A 20,992-nucleotide genomic window follows, 5' to 3' on the forward strand; every position below is an offset into this window, starting at 1 on the left:
GAAATACCCTTCCTTTAATGATATTATTGGAACTTGTGAACACCTCTGTCAGATCTCTTAAATTATTCTGTTCTGTATCCAATCTCTCGTAGCTGGACCCTCTTACTTTTGAGATTTTTATAGCTGAAGTCTTAAGTCCCTCAACTCCTACCCCTTTTGAAATTATATAATTTTAGCATATTTGTCACGCTTGGGGATTTAAAAAAAAACTTTTATCTGCAAAAAAGCATTTAGGGGAAATCAGTTCTGTTTAAAGTTGTATTTTAAAGTGCTGTATCTTCACACACTTTTGAGAAGCGGCAGGACTTTAAAAAGTGCTTTAAATGCTGATGAGCCGCACTTTTTGCAGTTGTTTCCCCAATTCCCCAAAGACAAGACCTTATAATTGATAAACACCCTCTCCCATCGCATTGTGAGGCCCTTAGTCTCCGCTTCTTGGCACAAGTTGTCCAAATTAGGCCACCCCAATTTGTTTGGTCCCAGTTCTTTTTTTATTCCCATTGAAATTTGCTTTTGGGGGTGGAATCGAAGTGACCCATCTGTGCATGTTTTTGTCAGGGTAGGTGGAGGGCTGGTGCCCTCCCCATCACCTTCCCACCCACCCCCTTAGCTCAGCCTCGTAACATGGTAGGTGGGCGGCTGCTGAAATTGGCAGCCTGCCCACCATATTTAAATAAATAATCAAGGGCAGCACAGTGGCTCAGTGGGTTAGCACTGCAGTCTCACGGCGCTGAGGTCCCAGGTTCGATCCCGGCTCTGGGTCTCTGCACATCCTCCCCGTGTTTGCGTGGGTTTTGCCCCCACAACCCAAAGATGTGCAAGGTAGGTGGATTGAACACGCTAAATTGCCCCTTAATTGGAAAAAATGAATTGGGTACTCTCAATGTTTTTTTTAAAATAAATAAATAATCAAGGGTCAACCGAGTTTGTTAACAAGCCAATTAACCCCGATAATACACCGTGCATGCCGTAATATGGTTGGCAGGGCAGTTTTTTAAAAAACGTTTTTAAAATGGTGGGAAGGAAGGGAATCTTCAGAGGGTGCCCTTGCTGCTCCCCTCCCTCACCCCCCCACCCACACACACACACACCAAGATGTGACCCCTCCTTTCTTCCTATCTGAGTGCTTGCCAAAACCCACCACCCCAATTGGATTGGCCAGTAGTGTCCGAGGGCAGGACTTTCTCCTCATTGATGGGTAGAAGCCCTGTTATCTGCCCACAGTGTGTTATGGCTGCGAGGTGGGCTGGTATGCAATGAGTAATCAGTTGGCTTCTCGCCAACTTTGCTTCCAGGGCGGCGAGGCAGCTGGCCGGTTATCTCTCCCTTTCTCTCTCTATCTCATTGTAGCAGCATGGTGGCACAGTGGTTAGCATTGTTGCTTTACAGCGCCAGAGTCCCAGGTTCGATTCCTGACTTGGGTCACTGTCTGTGTGGAGTCTGCATGTTCTTCCCGTGTCTGCGTGAGTTTCGTCCAGGTGCTCCGGTTTCCTCCCACAAGTCCCAAAAGACCTGCTTGTGGATGAATTGGACATTCTGAATTCTCCCTCAGTGTACCCGAACAGGTGCCGGAACGTGGCGACTAGGGGATATTCACCGTAACGTCATTGCAGTGTTAATTTAAGCCTACTTGAAATGAAATGAAATGAAAATCGCTTATTGTCATGAATAGGCTTCAATGAAGTTACTGTGAAAAGCCCCTAGTCGCCACATTCCGGCGCCTGTCTGGGGAGGCTGGTCCGGTAATCGAACCGTGCTGCTGGCCTACTTGGTCTGCTTTTTTCTTTAAAAGGCAGCGATTTAGCCTGGTGAGCTAAACCAGCCTACTTGTGACATTAATAAAGATTAGTATTATGTATGAGTATCTAATTATTTTTTCCAACAAAGGGGCAATTTAGCATGGCCTATCCACCTATCCATTGGGTTGTGGAGGTGGGACCCACGCAGGCAGGGGAAGAATTTGCAAACTCCACATGGACAGTGACCCGCGGCCGGTATCAAACCCGGGTCCTCAGAGCCGTGAGGCAGCAGTGCTAACCACTGCGCCACCTTGCCGCCCCTTGTTCAAGGCTGAAATAGACAGATTTTTAATCAGTAAGGGAATCGAGGGTTATCAGGACGAGGCAGGAAATTGGAGTTGAGGATTATCACATCAGATCGGTCATGATATCATTGACTGGGGGGGGGGCAGCACGGTAGCATTGTGGATAGCACAATTGCTTCACAGCTCCAGGGTCCCAGGTTCGATTCCGGCTTGGGTAACTGTCTGTGCGGTGTCTGCACATCCTCCCCGTGTGCGCGTGAGTTTCCTCCGGGTGCTCCGGTTTCTTCCCACAGTCCAAAGATGTGCAGATTAGGTGGATTGGCCATGCTAAATTGCCCTTAGTGTCCAAAATTGCCCTTAGTATTGGGTGGGGTTACTGGGTTATGGGGATAGGGTGGAGGTGTCGACCTTGGGTAGGGTGCTCTTTCCAAGAGCTGGTGCAGACACGATGGGCCGAATGGCCTCCTTCTGCATTGAAAATTCTATGATAATCTATGACTGGTGGAGCAGACTCATGGCTGAATGGTCTACTTCTGCTCCTATGTCTTATGGAGTTGATAGATGAATATAATATTGCTGAAAAACAAATATTGGATGTACTTTGGAGCCATTCAGATTTCTTACTTATTTTCTTCCTCCCTAGCTTACGTTCATACACAGCCGGGAACAAGTGTCATTAACCATTGACCTGTTGGACACTGAAGAGGAAAACTCGGACGATCCTGTGGAAGCAGAGGTGCGCTTGACACAAAACTGAAGTTGAGATTGATGAATGATATGGGGTACTCCCAGCCAAGAGTTTTAAGCACCAGGGGTCCTGTCTATGTGACAGGATAGTTTTATTTTGCCAGAAACATCTAGATTTGGGGAATCTAGAAGATCGATTTTAAATTCTATGTATAAATAAAAGTTTTTCCCCCCCCCAAAATTGTACATATGATAACAAAGGGAATACACAGATTTTTCTCCACACAACGTTGTGGTTCCTATATTGTGTTTCTTTCTGGACTCTTGCCTTCATTATAGCTTGTCCCTGTGTCAGTTTATTCAACCTCGAGCTCAAGTGTTTCATTGCAGCAACGGACACATCCAGCCCACTTCCCAGATAGAAGTGATTGAACACAGTATGACTGTGAGCCGATTCGCACATTGTCAGAAAAATGGTGGCAAGGGCAGCATGGTGGCGCAGTGGTTAGCACTGCCGCCTCGTGGCGCCGAGGACTCGGGTTCGATCCCGGCCCTGGGTCACTGTCCATGCGGAGTTTGCACATTCTCCCCGTGTGTGCATGCGTTTCGCCCCCACAACCCAAAGATGTGCAGGGTAGGTGGATTGGCGATGCTAAATTGCCCCTTAATTGGAAAAAATGAATTGGGTACTCTAAATTTATATTTTAAAAAAAGAAAAATGGTGGCTTGCACAAATCGAGTTGCCGACCCAAAGGATATGCTGTATGAGCGTCTTGGGTGCTGCTCAATTATTATTTGTTAATGCAATTAATGTCTCCATCACAGTTGGCCAGAAGTGAGCAAAGTGTTATGTGGAAGTGTGCCCACTTTCATAGAATTTGATTAAATAGCAGGAATCCTAGAGATACTGGAAAGTTAATTCTGTAGGTTCTTGTATTCCTGGGCTTTTCTACATTTGAAATGGTCCCTTTGCTCCTGTTCCAGCACATAGGGCCCGTGAACTTTACGCAGTTAACATAAATCGACTCTTAACTTGTTGGGCACAAGGACGGAGGAATACTTTGCCCCAATCATTAACTTTCTTCAAATAGTGTTTGAGTTGGTAAGAACGATGGAACTAAAGACTTGCGTTTATCTTGCACCTTGCATTTCCCAAAAATGTCTCAAAGCGCTGCACGTACGTTGAATTTGAAATACAGTGACTTCGGGAGCTGGGGCTATTTTGCCCACAGCAAGATGCTACAAACAGCTGTGAACTGAATGGTCGGTCGATCTGTTAGTGGTGACGTTGGTGATGAAGGAATATTGGCCACTGGAAAAGCACTCTACCTGTCTTCAAGTGCCGCTGTGCAATTAAAAAAAAAAAAGGTTCCTCTGCTCCACTGGAATTGGCTGTTTAATGGCTCATTTGAAAGTTGCTACTGCCTCAGTGTTCTTGGTTTTTGACATGATCGGTTCTGATTGGGGTTTGAGCCAAGCTAAGAGATGAGCATGCTACTGGATGAATCAAGTTTGTATCTAATTTATCTTAGTTGGGAGTGATTTACACGAGAGGTTTTATCCATCTCATTGTTCTTCCATTGAGAGGACGGACGATTTGCACAAAGCACTGGTCAGTAAGGTTATTAACACAAACAGATCTTCATTGCTGTAGGCAGCTATCTGTTCCCTTTGAAAGTAAAAGCATTGGAAAAACCCAATATGTGGTACGTTACGCAATGTATTTCTTGTTAACTCCCTTATATATTAATTTATTCTTGGGCTATGGGCGATACTGACGAGAGTCCATTGATTGACACTTCTAGTTGCCCAAGACAGGCAACAGTAAGTCTTGAATCACCACAGTCCTAGTGGTGAAGCTCATGGGGAGGAAATTTGCAAATATTAATACAGAGATGATAAAAGAACATCAATATATATTCAAGTCAGGATGGTAGGGCAGCATGGTAGCATTGTGGATAGCACAATTGCTTCACAGCTCCAGGGTCCCAGGTTCGATTCCGGCTTGGGTCACTGTCTGTGCGGAGTCTGCACATCCTCCCCGTGTGTGCGTGGGTTTCCTCCGGGTGCTCCGGTTTCCTCCCACAGTCCAAATATGTGCAGGTTAGGTGGATTGGCCATGATAAATTGCCCTTAGTGTCCAAAATTGCCCTTCGTGTTGGTTGGGGTTATGGGGATAGGGTGGAGGTGTTGACCTTGGGTAGGGTGCTCTTTCCAAGAGCCGGTGCAGACTCGAAGGGCCGAATGTAAATTCTATGATATGCCTCTTGGAGGAGAACTTTGCAGTGATGATGTTCTCGCAACATTGCTGATGTGATCCTTTGTGGTAGTGGAGGGAGGTGCTATTGAAATACGCTTGCTACATACACTACATCCTGCAGGTTAAACATACTACAGCCACAGTGCACTTACCGGGTATGGGGAAAGTCAATAGCTCATGGCACAAAAATTAAGCAGTGTTCAGGTTGCTGCCAATCTTATTGACCGTTATGGCTGCACCCATCTGGACAGTTAATTAATATTTATCACTTAAGCTAATGAGCATACTAGATATCAAAGATGCCTTGAGGGGATAGTGAGCATATCACTTGTTGCAGAGCACCCACTTTTATAGCCCGAATGCTGATCTGGCTGGTCTAGTTAAGCTTATAGCCATTGTTAACCTTCAAGATCTTGATGGTGGGGGAGATGTTGACGGTGGTGCACTGCTAAAGGTCATGGCAGATGGCTGGGCTACCTTTTCTTTGCGACAGTCATCATCTAATACTTGGGTGACGTGAATGACGCCTGCCACATAAAACCTGGATGTATGTAGATGCCGATTGGTATGGACTGCTTCATTGTCAGAGGAGTTGTAAGTAGAGCCGAACACTCTGAAGTCATAAGTAAACAGCCCCATTCATGACGTATTATGGAAGTATCGTCATTGATGAAGAAGCTGAAGATGGTTGGACCACGAATGCTTCCTTGAGGAACAGCGGCATCCGTCGTTTGATTGGCTTCCAACAACCACAGACATCAACTTTTGTGTCAGGTATGGCTCTAGCACTGAAGGGTATTCTCCTTAACCAGTCTTCCACTCAATTAATCCAACTATCATTAAAGCTACTTTGTGCTATACCTGGCCGAATGTTGCTTTGATATCGAGGGTGGCAAGACTTCACCTCTCCTGATTTTCAGATTTTAAGCCTATATCTTGATCGATGATGTAAAGAGTTCTGGAGTCAAGTGCTTCTAATGGAACTAGGTGTGAACATTAGCAAACAGGATATTGGTGAGCAGGTATTGTCTGAAGGCACTATTGATTATTCTGTTCCATTAGTATTGATTGGAAGGAGGATAAAAAGGTTTAGTAGGCCAGATTAGGTTTATCCTGCTCTTTCTGAATGGGATATACTTGGGAATTCTTCCACATTATTGGGTAATTCTCTGTGCCGTAGCTATTTTTGTACAATTTAGCTAAGGGAGCATTTCACTTTGGTGTGCAGAACTTGAGCTGTACAGCAAGTTTATTATTGGGGACCGTTGCCTTAATTGTGTCCAGTACACTCCGATTCTTCTCACCATCACAAACAACAAACTGAATTGGCATTTGCGATATTGGGGACTTCATGATGCCCCCATGTAGAATTGTTTACAGCACATGAAGATCTTTGCAAGCACTTAAACTTTTGCTTTTAAATGTGCTTCACACCACTGGTTGAGGAGATGTTCATGGCGTCTTCCCCTCTTGTTTGTCTACTTGGCAGTCTACAATCATTATCCTGCTTTACTGTATTCCATTGTTTCAGAGCTTGCTTTAGCTCTGACTGTAGCCTGTGCCTTTGGTAGTTCAATATGCAGGTAGTAACGTTACGAAGTGCCTCATTCAACAATACGCTTGGCATGTCTTTACACTCTCCATATTGCCCTTTGGCTTGATGACCATCAAGGTAAGGGATGTGCTGAGCTATGAAGTCACATATTGTGCTGGTATGCTATACTGCAACTATTGGTTCTCCGAGCCTCATGGTGCTTTGGGTTGCAAGATGTTCCTTCGGCGTGGGAATAGTGCCATTCTAACCCATGGAAGTTGTACTCACTGAAGAAGTGAGATTTTACCCTCACAGGGGCTGTGTGGCGCGTCATTCCAATGTTCTTACTTGCTGCCTAATGCATGCCCCCAGCCTGTGTACGTCAGGACTTGATCAGTTCAGTCAATGGTGGTACTACCAAGCCACGCTTTCTGGTAGACAATAGGCATACCCCTCATTCAGAATACATACTGTGAACTTACTTCTCTGAGCTTTCCCAACATTTTTGAATCCGATTTGTGCATTGAGAGGAATAGGGAATGATCAGGATATTTTCTTGACCTTCTCTGAAACCTCATCTAGTCCGGAGTAGATGTTGAGAACTGCTGGTGTCACTTGCCTAGATCACTATTCCCTTACCTCTAGTGGGTCTAACCTGCTGGTAGGACAACCCTAGGAATGACCTTGGAAGTTTGCGACATTAGCTGATCTGTTATTCGAGTTCCTTCTCCCGATGTTGGACTAGGGAAGAGGACTTCATGCCCATGTAGTCAAGACTGTGCTGCCCTAATTCAAAGCTTAGATGTCTATCATGTTTTAACTTGTTGTTGAATTTTGTAGCAGGTGTCTACAGCTGAGTCAGACATATAGACCTGACTGGATAGGAGTGGCAGGCTCTCCATTGTATTTGACGGCAACTCAGAAGCTAGTGCTCGGCCGCAAATGACCAGATTTATTCAGTTGGGTTTCACCGCTGGTCATTGTGGTATTTGAACTCTTGGGTGACCACCAGGCCACCATATCCTCGTAGAGCAGGAGACATGAACCAAAAAATTAGCACTCCCTCCGCTTGTACTTTGGCTGCTTCTTGAAATGACATGTTCAGGGTTCCTCTAGAGGCTACCTCTATGACCGCTACCGACGCTTTTTTCAAACGCTCAATTGTGAGCGAGTTTCACGCTGTTGTTATACTTCAGAAAGTAATTTAGCCTGGATGTTAATTCCCAACTCCCTGGTTGCTGCGCAGGAGGGGTTTTGACAGAGGTCTGCGAGCATGATGCTCTTGGCAGTAGCGACCTGATTTCAAGCAGACTGAAGAATGAGGATAACTTGCAAGTCGTTGGGGCAGTTAAAACAGATTTAGTTAAAATTGTCACAATTCTGACATCAAGCTCAACCTCTACTTATAAATCAGCTTCTGACTGATCTCTGGTTTATTACAGGTTAGAGATGTGTCTCATTCATTGCTTTATTGGGCATAGAATTTCTACCAGTGTGGAGGATAAATCTCAATGTTGCCTGGTTGGGTCACATGGCCATTTCTGCCGTATACATATTTGGATCAGTTTATAATCAGTTCTTTACTGTTACTGTTGATTTATCATTTTAATGAAGCTTGGATGTGTCAAAATTAACTTATCCCTGACTTATCCATGCCATATTGCAGGTGTCACCCTTTTAGGTGTTGGAGGTGTCGTCTTTCGGATGAGACATTAAACCGAGGCCCCGTCTGCCCTCACAGGTGGACGTAAAAGATCCCATGGCACTGTTTCGAAGAAGAGCAGGGGAGCTATCCCCGGTGTCCTGGCCAAAATTTATCCCTCGACCAGTACTTTAAAACAAAAACAGATTATTTGGTCATTATCACATTGCTGTTTGTGGGAGCTTGCTGTGCACAAATTGGCTGCCGCGTTTCCTACATTACAACAGTGACTACACTTCACAAGGACTTCATTGGCTGTAAAGCGCTTTGGGACGTCCTGAGGTCATGAAAGGCGCTATACAAAGGCAAGTCTTTCAAGTCTTTCTTCTCTTTTTGTTGGTCTCCAAGATCTCACTGTTGAGCTTCTGCCTTAATGTGTGGATGTGAATCAGCAGAGAGGGGAGAAATCTCATGACACAAGGTGGAGATTTATTTAAAGCAACAGTGTCCCTAGGTGATTTTCTTTTTCCTGACCCCCATCCCAAACCAATCACTTTGGAACGAATTTATAATTGTATGTGGAGGTTGAACTTTAATATAAGAAAATAAATTATACATGTAGCAAGTAATCTACCGTCTCCTTGGTGGCTGTCCATATTTAATTAACACTTGCCTGTTTTATTGCAGCGCTGGTCAGACTTTTTGGATCGTTATATGAATTCCGATTCTACCTCTCCTGAACTACGGGAACATCTCGCACAGAAACCTGTGTTCCTGCCGAGGTAAGGCTTGTCCCACTACTAAACTGTGAGCTTTGCCATTGAATCAGTGTAAATAATATGTAGAGGAAAGAGTCATGGGAACTTTCAGCACCGAAGGAGGCTATTTGGCTTGTCATGCCCGTTCCGGCTTTTTGGAAGATTGATAGTGCTTAGTTTCACGTTTCCACTTTTTTTCCACAGCCCTCTTTTTAACTTTTTCATGCTCAAATTTGTGGCCGGCTCCCTTGAAAATGATTTAGAATTCAGTTTCCATAACATCTTAGCAGGATTGCGGCCCATATCCCAACTAAATTATTGATTGATAACATTGCTCCTCATCTCCCTTCTAAATACTGGGGCTGGTTTAGCACAGGGCTAAATCGCTGGCTTTGAAAGCAGAGCAAGGCAGGCCAGCAGCACGGTTCAATTCCCGTACCAGCCTCCCCAAACAGGCGCCGGAATGTGGTGACTAGGGACTTTTCACAGTAACTTCATTTGAAGCCTACTTGTGACAATAAGCGATTTTCATTTCAAATGTTTTGCCAATTAATTTAAGTTTACGATCCCTATTGTTGACCTTCACCAGAGGGAATAGTTTTTCTCTCCATCAAAACCTCTCAACCTCTTAGAAACCCCTGTTCGGTCACTGTCTAATCTTTGTTCCACGGTGAGCTTTTCTAACTTCTCATAACTGAAGCCTCTCATCCCTGAAAATATTCTGGTAACTCTCCTTTTCTAAGGCCTTTTACCAACAGCCAGATGAAAGGTCAGATTCTAGTAATCTCAGGGACAGTGAACTCTTGGACAAGTGTGAGGAGACTTGAGAGAGATAGTTGGAGTTGTGAAGGGCAGATTGCGTCCGAATAATATTGTGGAGCTTTGTTCAGATGGTTGCTAACGAGGGACAGGGGAATGTCTACAGATCTTGTTTCTGCAAACTTCAGGAGAGAACTTTGATAAGATCGTTCACAAGAGATTAACAAAAATTCATCTGTGTGAAATTGGAGGTAATCTTAGGAGACAGAACAGATAATTGGTTGTTAGGCATTTTCTTGATTGGCGGAATGTGACATATAGTGTTCCTCAGGGATCTGTTCTCAAGCCTCCGTTTTCCACCGTGTATATATAAACGAATGAATAGCGATGCATATTCAAGTTTGCAAATGATTCTATGTTAGGAGGACGAGCAGGTCTGAAGATGGCGCAAAGGGGCACAAGCGGATTAAATGAGTGGGAAAACTGTAGCAGATGAAGTTCAATGTGTAGAAGTTTGAGCTATTCTGAGAAAGACAAATCATAATATTTTCTTAATGACAAGAGAGTAGAAACTGGAGGGGCAAAGGGTTTTGGATGTTGTGATGCGCCAGGGTTTAGAGAACCCCAAAGTGTATCATGGAGTTCACCTGACCCACAACGTTTACTAGATTGTGGTATGGGGAGCACACGGCCCACTCTACAGGTGTGGTACAGCAGAAATGGAAAAATATTTTTTAAAACAAAACAATGTTTATTCTATGAACTCAAATACAAATACAATTCAAATATCAATTCAAATACAACGCCCAAAGAATACAACGCTAAGTAATCCTTAATAACTTCCCAAACAACATCCAGGAGACAAAAGAAACAACTTTTAACAGAAGCACATTAGGTTTACAGTCACTACTGAGAACATTTATAATTCTGAATTCACCAAATGATCACGAGATAGTCTTTTCATGGCAGAGAGAACAGCAGTACACCTGCTTGGTCTGGCTTCAGCTCCAACACTGAAAACGAAACTGGAAAACACCCTGCAGCAAACAGCCTAAAACGAAAGTAAAAAAACTGATAGACAGCCCAGCTCCACCCACACTCTGACATCACTGATAAACACCCATTTCTTAAAGGTACATTTCTGAAACACCTATTTCTTAAAGGTACTCTCACATGACAATGTCCAGGCGCACAGATTATTAAACGCCAGTGTACAGGTGGAAATGGCAATCAAAATGGCTCATGGAATGTTATTCAAGGTCTCTTGTATAAAGCAGGGGAAATAAATTGCCCCTCAATCATGCAGAGCCTTGGTCAGAGGGCAGCACGGTGACACAGTGGGTTAGCACTGTGGCCTCACAGCGCCGAGGTCCCAGGTTCGATCCTGGCTCTGGGTCACTGTCCGTGTGGAGTTTGCACATTCTCCCCGTGTTTGCGTGGGTTTTGTCCCCACAACCCAAAAAGATGTGCAGGCTAGCTGGATTGGCCACGCTAAATTGCCCTTTAATTGGAAAAAAATGAATTGGGTACTCTAAATTAAGAACTTTAAAATTTAGCCTTGCCCAGCTCGAAGATATTAAAAAAAGAACTGATTTGGTGTATTGCACTCAGTTCTGATCACTGTGCCTCAGGAAGGATATATTGACCTTGCAGGAAAACTTCCCAGTAAACCCAGATTTACCAAAATGAAACAGCAGTTTAAAGGGTTGCATCATTAGGACAGGTGATTGAAACTTGTAATGCCTTGCGTTTAGATGGCTGAGGTGTTTAAAGTGTGTTTCAGAGTGCCATTTTGAACACAGTGTGTTCTTATAAGCCTTTCTCCTATTTAATTGTTTTACTGGTGTCTTGAGGGTTCTGAGCATGTGCAAACTTTGGGCGGGCCTTTTCAGTCTGTAAGAGGGTGACTTGTAAGCAAGACTGGTTTTACCAGTGCTTCTGTTTTCGTAGTTATTACTGTTTCTACGGTTCTGCTAAGTCCGTTATTTATTTATATATGAGAACAAAACATTGAGGGCTATTATATGAGCACAGATTATGTGAATCTCTCTGGCTTGTGTTAAGAAACCCAAGGGGCAAAAAACATTCGTAGGGGTGTGTGGTGAATGTATAATGCATAATTCACACTGTGTATCACTGTGTCCCTGTGGGCTCCATCTGTGAGCCGTTGCGCGGCTCTGCCCATAGGGGGAGATGAGGAGCTTGTACAGGGCTCCACCTTTGGCTCCGCCCATGGCCCCTCCCACTACCGGAAGTATAAAGTGCTGCGGTCTTGTGAGTCTGCCCTCAGTTCTTCTGGTCGCAGGCAGGCTCAGTTGTAAGTTGATTAAAGCCACAGTTTACTTCCTCCCGTGTCTTGAGTGAATTGATGGTCGCATCAGGGTGGTATACAGACCACCAAACTGAAGTGGTAATGTTGGGAATAGCATTAGACAGAAAATCAGAGAGCGATATGATAAAGGGACACCTGTGATTATGGGTGACTTTAATCTGCATATAGATTGGGGGAGTCAAATTAGTCACAGTACAACAGAAGAGGAATTTCTGGAGTGTATACGGGATTGTTTTCTTCACCAATATGTTGAGGAACCAACAAGAGAACAAGCCATCTCGGACTGGGTGCTGTGAAATGAGAAAGGGTTAATTGGCAATCTTGTTGCAAGAGAACCCTTGAGGATGAGTGACCATAATATGATAGAATTCTTTCTATGGGTGGATAGTGAGGTAGTTGATTCTGAGACCAGAGCCCTCAAACTCAATAAAGGAAACCGTGATAGATGAACTCCAAAAGTTGTTTATTCCTATTTGGTGCAAGAGTAGAAAGGGAATCCATGGCTTACAAGGGAAATTGGAGATGGTATTAGATCAAAGAAGAGGCATATAAATTAGCTAGAAAAAGCAATAGACCTGAGAATTGGGAACAGTTTAAAATTCAGCAAAGGTGGACCAAGGGATTGATTAAGATGGGAAAAATACAGTACGAAAGTAAGCTAGCGGGGAACATAAAAACTGACTGCAAAAGCTTCTATAGATATGTAAAGAGAAAAAGATTGATAAAAACTAATGTCAGCCTCTTACAGTTAAAAATGGAATTCATAACAGGGAACAAAGAAATGGCCAAGGAACTTTAAATTTGTACTTTGCTTCTGTCTTCACAAAGGAAGACATGAATAATGTACCGAAAGTTCTGAGAAACATAAGTTTCAGTGATAAGCTGAAGGAAATTAGTATTAGTAAAAAAAGAGTTTTGGGAAAATTAATGGGATTGAAGGCGGATAAATCTCCAGGGCCTGATACTCTTCATCCCAGAGTACTTAAGGAAGTGTCCCTTGAAATAGTAGGAACAATTGGTGGTCATTTTCCAAAAACCTGGAGTGGTTTGTACAGATTGGAGGTAGCTAACCTAACCACACTATTCAAAAAGGGAGGTAGAGAGAAAACAGGAAACTATAGATCAGTGAGCCTAGTAGAGAAGTTGCTAGAGTCTATTATCAAGAATTTCATATCACCGCATTTGCAAAGCAGTGGTATAATCAGACAAAGTCCACATGGATGTACGAAAGGGAAATCATGCTTGACAAATCTACTAGAATTCTTTAAAGATGTAACTGGTAGAGTTGACCAGGAAGAACCGCCGGATGTGGTTCATTTAGACTTTCAAAAGGCTTTCAATAAGGTCTCACATTACAGCTCGCTATGTAAAATTAAAGCATATGGGATTGTGGGTAGTGTCTTGAAATGGATAGAAAGCTGGTTAGCAGACAGGAAGCAAAAAGTTGGAATAAATGGGTCTTTTTCCGAATGGCAGGCAGTGACTAGTGGGGTACCGCAGGGGTAGCTGTGTTAGGACCCTAACTGTTCACATTTTATATTAATGATTTTGATGAAAATCATTAATTTAAAAAAAAAAAATTCCCAATTCTTTTTTCCAATTAAGGGGCAATTTAACGTGGCCAATCCACCTAACCTGCACATCTTTGGGTTGTGGGGGCGAAACCCACGCAGACACGGGGAGAATGTGCAAACTCCTCACAGACAGTGACCCAGGGCCGGGATTCGAACCCAGGTCCTCAGCGCCGTAGGCAGCAGTGCTAACCACTGTGCCACCGTGCTGCCAATGAAAATCATTAATGAAAAGATTCCATCAGTACCTACATGAAAAATGAAATGAAAATCGCTTATTGTCACGAGTAGGCTTCAATGAAGTTACTGTGAAAAGCCCCTAGTCGCCACATTCCGGCGCCTGTCCGGGGAGGCTGGTACGGGAATCGAACCGTGCTGCTGGCCTGCTTGGTCTGCTTTAAAAGCCAGCGGTTTAGCCGAGTCAGCTAAACCAGCCCCTGGTCATTGTACACCATATGTACTGACCACAAGCCAGTGATTAGTCATTTCACTGAGTTGAAATGTATTCCTCCGATGGCCTCAGCTGGGCGCTTACATTGTCAGTATTTCAGTACAATACCAGCTGCAGAGCAGGGGATGTGTTGAGTCGTCTCCCTTTATTGGATTTACCATCCAAACCAATGTGTCCTCCCATGACAATTTTGTTAGTCAAGAAACTTGCATATTCTCCTGCAAGTGTGAAGCAGATTAAGCAATGGACGGAGAGAGATCTAATTCTGTCACAAGTTGAAAGATTCCTAATGCAAGGATGGCCAACTATCATCAAAGATGATGGCCGCGATCTTCCCAAAAGGAAACAAAGTCCCCGAACGGGCGTGTTTAGTCGGCACTCAGTGCAGAGAGACACGTGACTATTCAATATGACTCGCTTCGAATGAGGAGCCTGAACGGGGAACGTGCGTCCGAGGCCCCACACAGCCCCGTTTATTACAATGGGGAGCTCCGCTTGCCGGAACCCAACACCCATGGTGGGCAAACCGGGCCCGTTCGGGCATGCAGAAAATGCCAGCTCGGCATCTTAGCAGTGCCAACTTGGCAATGTCAGGCTGGCAACCAGGTGCCACCAGCAATGTCAGAGCCTCGGGTACCTTGAGAATCTGCACATTAGAGTATGGCTTACTGCTTCACTCTAATATGCAGATTTACCAAAAAAAAATGATCTCGCCAGTTGTGGGCGGGATTCTCCTTGCAACAGCTTGCGAGATTGTATTGACTCGCGGGAGGGGTTGCGAGCTGGGTAGATCCCGGGAGTGGGGTCGCCTGGCTTTCACTGGCCACGCTGCGCCATGGCGAGTTGCTTTTCCGGCGCAGCGTGGCCAGAGGATCGCACTCGATGAATTGAAACACAGAGCATACAGTGCAGAAGGATGCCATTCGGCCCATCGAGTCTGCACCGAACCGTTTGAGCCCTCACTTCCACCCTATCTCCGCAGCCCAATAACCCCTCCGAACCGTTTTTGACACTAATGGCAATTTAGCATGGCCAGTCCACCTAACCTGCACGTCTTTGGACTGTGGGAGGAAACCGGAGCACCCGGAGGAAACCCACGCAGACACGGGGAGGATGTGCAGACTCCGCACAGACAGTGACCCAAGCCGGAATCGAACCTCAGTAATGGTGCCATGAAATTACCATCCGGTTCACTCATGTCCTTCAGGGAAGGAAATCTGCCGTCCTTACTCGGTCTGGCCTACATGTGACTCCAGATCCACAGCAGTATGGTTGATTGTTAAATGCCCTCCGAAATGGCTGAGCAACCAGTCAAGAGCAATTAGGGATGGACGAGCATCGCTGGCCCAGCCGGCGATGTTGGCAACAATTTTCTTTTAAATGAGCCACGGTGACTGTTCAATTGAAACCTCAGTCTGGTGTCTCCCATACTGGTGAATCATAGAATTTACAGCGCAGAAGGAGACCATTCGGCCCATCGAGCCTACACCGGCCCTTGGAAAGAGCAAACAACTTAAGCCCACGCCTCCACCCTATCCCCATAACCCCGCCAAACCTTTCTGGACACCAAGGGACAATTGATCCTGGCCAATCCACCTAACCCGCACATCTTTGGACTGTGGGAGGAAACCGGAGCACCCGGAGGAAACCCACACAGACACGGGGAGAATGTGCAGACTCCGCACAGACAGTGACCCAAGCCGGGAATCAAACCTGGGACCCTGGAGCTGTGAAGCGATTGTGCTATCCACAATGCTACCGTGCTGCCCGCTGGTCGTTCGCAAGTCATGGATGAAATTCACGAGGCTCATCCAGGTGCTTCTAGAATGAAAAGTCTTGCCAGCTCGTTTGCTTTGTGGCCTAATATGGATCTGGACTTGGATAACAAAGAAAAATTCCATTCGCATATCAGTGAAACCAGAAGACGATGCCTCCAGCACCAGTTCATTCTTGGAAGTGGCCCGATAAGCCATGATCCAGACTGCATAAGGGCTTTGCAGGACCTTTCATGAACTACATGTTTTTGGTTGTCGCAGATGCACATTGGAAATGGTTGGAAACACACCATGAATAATATTACAGCTCCTGTGTCAATTGAGAAGCTACTTCAACTCTTTGAAATTCGTGGTTCACCAGATTTGCTTGTTTCATCTGACATCACTACGTTTACAAGGGAATTCTTTCAAGAATTCATGCAAAGGAATGGTGTATGCATACTGCGCCATTTCATCTGGTTTTGAGTGGTTAGCAGAACGAGGTATTCAAACTCTGAAGGGGGGATTGAAGAGCATGGCAAGTGATATTGTTGGGTACAAGGCCCAAGATTTTTATTCCCGCATTGTATCACGCCACAATCCACACCAGGCTTTCTCCAGCAGAATTGTTGTTAGATGGAAGGCCAAAATCTCATCTGGATCTGCTTCATTCAGATCCAGGGCTGCACAGTGGTTAGAACTGCTGCCTCAGGGCAGCACGGTGGCCTAGTGGTTAGCACAACCGCCTCACGGCGCTGAGGTCCCAGGTTCGATCCCGGCTCTGGGTCACTGTCCGTGTGGAGTTTGCACATTCTCCCCGTGTCTGCGTGGGTTTCGCCCCCACAACCCAAAAATGTGCAGAGTAGGTGGATTGACCACGCTAAATTGCCCCTTAATAGAAAAAATAATTGGGTAATCTAAATTTTTTTAAAAAAGAACTGCTGCCTCGCAGCACCAAGTACCTGGGTTCAATTACAACTTCTCCCCATGTCGGTTTCCCTCCTCAGTCCAAAGCAGTACAGGTTAGGTGGATGGGCCATATTAAATTGCCCCTTGGTGACCAATGAAGTGTAGGTTTGGTGGGGTTATGGGGATAGGGCAGGGGAGTGGGTCTCGGTAGGGGGCTCTTTCAGAGGGTCAGTGCAGATTCGATGGGCCAAATAGCCTCCTTCTGCACTGTAGGAATTCTATGATTCTATAATCACAGATCAAAAGTGAGCAGGAGATAAGAGGGATGGACACGACTACCACGCCAGAGAGGCAGTTCAAACCAGATGATCAGGTTTCATTAAGAACTTGATTAGTAACCAGGGGTGGCCACCGGGAATAATTTGAAATGAAAGTGGTTCAGTATCTTGGGTCGTGGGATTTCAACACAGAAGAGTTGTTCGCAGGCACCAAACCATATTTGTTTACTTTATGACTCGGAGTCAGGAAATGTTTGAGTCAGCAATCCTTACAGATAACATAACAGAAGGTAATGCTGATGTGGGCATTCACCAGGAAGTGGTTCCTGTGTTTCCATGTTTGTCAGTTGACTAGCTGGGAGAGAGGATGAGGAACGTTCATGTTCAGATTCTCAATCTACCTCTTCACCTACGATCCCAGATTAACTGTTACAAGATTCACTCGTGGTGTTGCGTTGATCGCAGTGCAATCGGAAAGCACCTGACAGATTTTTATATAGTTAAGATACTACTTCTGATGTACTTCTGTCCTGACAAAGGATTGAAATTTAAGGGGGAGAAGTGTTTGTGTGTGTCATTTTCTGTACAGAGTGCTCTCATGAATGAGCCTCTCTCTTTTGTAATTGTTTTTCTGGCGTCTGTTGAGGGTTCTGAGCATGTGCGAGCATTGGCGGGCTTTTTACTCTGCAAGAGGGCGACCTGTATGCAAGACTGGTTTTACTAGTGCTCCTGTTTCCATAGTTATTACTGTCGCCACTGCTCTGTTGAGTTACTGTTATTGCCAAACTCAGATAGTTATTGATGTAAAGAAGTTCCTTCTTTTAAACAACGCATTCGACCGCTCGCACTGTGGTCTCAAGTTACCACAAAATATTAAAGGGTTTGTGAGGATAGATGCAGAGAAGCTGAGGGATTCCAAAACCAGACACATTCTGAAAATTGGAGCTAGACCATTTGGGAGCGATATCGGGAAGCAAAGGTTAGTGGAAATGTGGAATTCTCTCCTCTAAAAGACTGTGGATGCTGGGTCAATTGAAATTTTCAGGACGAAGACTGAGATGGGACTTGAGGTATATGGAGCAAAAGTGGGTTACTGAATTGAATTCCCATGTCACTATTTAATAAGAGTTTGGGGAGTCTCCCTGGTATCCTGGTCAATATTTAACCCTCAAACAACACCAACAAAACAGATGATCCAGTTATTAACACATTGCTATTTGCGCGACTTTACCAATTTGCTGCCAGTTTTTTTAAAAATTAGATAGTCTTGCATTTATATAGCATCCTTCATAACACCGGACATCTCAAAGCGCTTTACAGTCAATGAAGTACTTTGAGTATACTGTAGTCACTACTGTAATGTAAGGAATTAATAAATAATAATAATCGCGTATTGTCACAAGTAGGCTTCGATGAAGTTACTGTGAAAAGCCCCTAGTCGGCACATTCCGACGGCTGTTCGGGGAGGCTGGTACGGGAATTGAACCCGCGCTGCTGGCCTTGTTCTGCACTACAAGTCAGCTGTTTAGCCCACATTACAACAGTGCCTGCACTTCAAAAGTATTTAATTGGCAACAAAGCGCTTTAGGGTTATCCTGAAGTAGTGAAAGACGCTGTATAAATGCTAGTCTCTCTATTTGGCAGATATTGGCTGCTGTGAATTGGCCATTTCACCCAAATCATTATGCACACAATTTCTACTGAATTGATTCTTTTGCTGAGCCTGGTTTGTGTTGAAAACATACATGCCATTGGTACAGCACAGGTCAAGAACGCATTTGTGGGATAGAGTATAAGAGAGATCTATCCTGTACGTGAGGCTAATGTATCATTTCAGCTGTATAACGGCCATTATTTGAGGATGAAATGGTGCACCATTAAAATGTGGTGAGGGACGATGTTTGTCGTTTTGGACATTTGTCAGGTACTCCCTTAATTGGTACAACATTAAAGTACCGTTTACCTTTACTTCTGTTCACATTGGTTGCAGTCTCAAGAACTTTGGACCACCCTGTGGTTTATTAATCCCCTTTAGTTCTCCCAAAGGCAAGTCAAACCCACAGCACCACAACCTTCACTACTGGTAGGGCAAGGAGGCATTGACCCAAATCCACCCCAGCTAGAATTGAGATGTGAACACCAGTCTGATCCACTCCAGCAAACGGAGCCAACTAGCCCCTGCAAGGAGTTGCTGTGGTAACATGTGTCGTAGTCCAGAGCTATGAATAGTGATGGTAGAGGCTCCAATTTTCTTTCCAGGAATCTCTCCTCTTACCACTTACCATTGGTGTATGTTGGAAGAATTTACAGGTTGATATTTCATCTGTTTGACCAAGTTATGAACACACCTTTGTTATGTATTTATATTGATTTCTGAGAAGCGGCACTCAAGACTGTATAATGATGTATGCATGATAGCTCCGATTGCTAGCGCGGATAACTGCAGAGTAGAGAAGCAGCCTGCACTGAATGCACCTCGTTGATAAAGCTCCTTTAGTGTGTCAGCCTCATAGCATCTATCCTGCGGACGCAACACAAACTGGCGACGAGAGCGTCGATCAGCACTTGCTAGCCACCGTGTGTGGAGGAAACAATAGTTGGGAAAGGGGACTGTGGAAAAAATGCAAACAAATCGCAGAAGATATTAGGGTTTCTACGTGCCTGAGTGTAAGGGGAGGAAAAACGTTTCATCTCCTCAGCAGTTTAGTGCAGCCAGGCACCAAGATATTTGAAGAAATGGTAGTGATTCTGCAAGCGCATTATTTGCCTAGGCCTTTAGTTATTGTAGAGTGTTTCGGATTTCACAAATGCAATCAAGAAGAGGGGAAATCAATTGCACAGTTCGCAACAGTATTAAAAAGACTTGCAGAGCACTGTCAGTTTGGTGATGTATTAATTTATACAATTCGGGACTGACTAGTCTGAGAAATGAAGCAATACAGAAACTTAATTAATAATCTTTATTGTAACAAGTCGGCTTACATTGACACTGCAATGAAGGTACCGTGAAAAGCCCCCAGTCGCCACATTCCGGCACCTGTTCGGGTACTCGGAGGGAGAATTCAGAATGTCCAAATTACTTATCAGCACGTCTTTCGAGACTTGTGGAAACCGGAGCACCCGGAGAAAACCCGCAGACACGGGGAGAACCCGCAGACTCCACACAGAGAGTGCCGGGAATCGAACCTGGGACTCTGGAGCTGTGAAGCAACAGTGCTAACCACTGTGCTACCTTGCTGCCCACCAGAAACTGGTGCTCACTGAGAGAAACCTTTTACTCTGAAAAGGGCCATGGAAATGGATGTGTAGATGGAACTGGTAGGGAAAGAAGCTTGGCACCTGAGTTTGAGTACTCGGGTACACAAAATGTTGACTGAGTTGATGCCTAAGAGTTTTGAAACTCAAACATGCGACAGATGTGCAAAGACGGGGCAGAATGCAAGGGTATTGTATGCGGAAACGGTGCAAAAAGAGGCCACATCGAGCAAGCGTGTGCCAATGACAGTGCTGTTAGGAAGGGGATTCCAGCTATTTGACCCAGGAACAGCGAAGTAACGGCGATGTATTTCCAAGTCAGGATGGTGTGTGGTTTGGAGGGGAACTTACAGGCGCTGGTATTCCCATGTGTCTACTGCCCTCGTCCTTCTGGATGGTAGAGATCACAAGTGTGGATAGTGCTCTCAAAGGAGATTTGTTGAGTTGCTGCAGTCCATTTTGTAGATGTACACACCGCTGTGACCCTGCGTTGGTGGTGGAGGGGGTGCCAATCAAGTGGGCTCCTTTATCCCGGATGGTGTCAAACTTCATGAGTGTTGTTGGAGCTACACTCATCCAGGCAAGTGGAGAGTATTCCATCACATTCCTGACTTGTGCCTCGCAGATGGTGGACAGGTTTTGGGAAGTTAGGAAGTGAGTTGGTTGTCGCAGGATTCCCCACCTGACCTGCTCTTGTAGTCAGAGTATTTAAGTGCGGTGGTCTTCCCATTAACTCCAGTTTTGCTAGGGCTCCTTGA

General features: G+C 44.9%; 1 protein-coding gene across 1 annotated transcript in view; it reads left to right on the forward strand.

Moving 5' to 3' along the window:
• Positions 1 to 20,992, forward strand: part of sin3aa (SIN3 transcription regulator family member Aa) — a 79,876-nt gene that overhangs the window by 52,196 nt on the left and 6,688 nt on the right. Inside the window, 2 exon segments of the mRNA XM_038784079.1 lie at positions 2,688 to 2,780; positions 8,855 to 8,949. Of these exon segments, the coding sequence (XP_038640007.1) occupies positions 2,688 to 2,780; positions 8,855 to 8,949 (188 nt within the window).

The sequence above is a fragment of the Scyliorhinus canicula genome, chromosome 24 (assembly GCF_902713615.1).
Source record: "Scyliorhinus canicula chromosome 24, sScyCan1.1, whole genome shotgun sequence".
In the NCBI taxonomy this organism is placed as follows: Eukaryota; Metazoa; Chordata; class Chondrichthyes; order Carcharhiniformes; family Scyliorhinidae; genus Scyliorhinus; species Scyliorhinus canicula.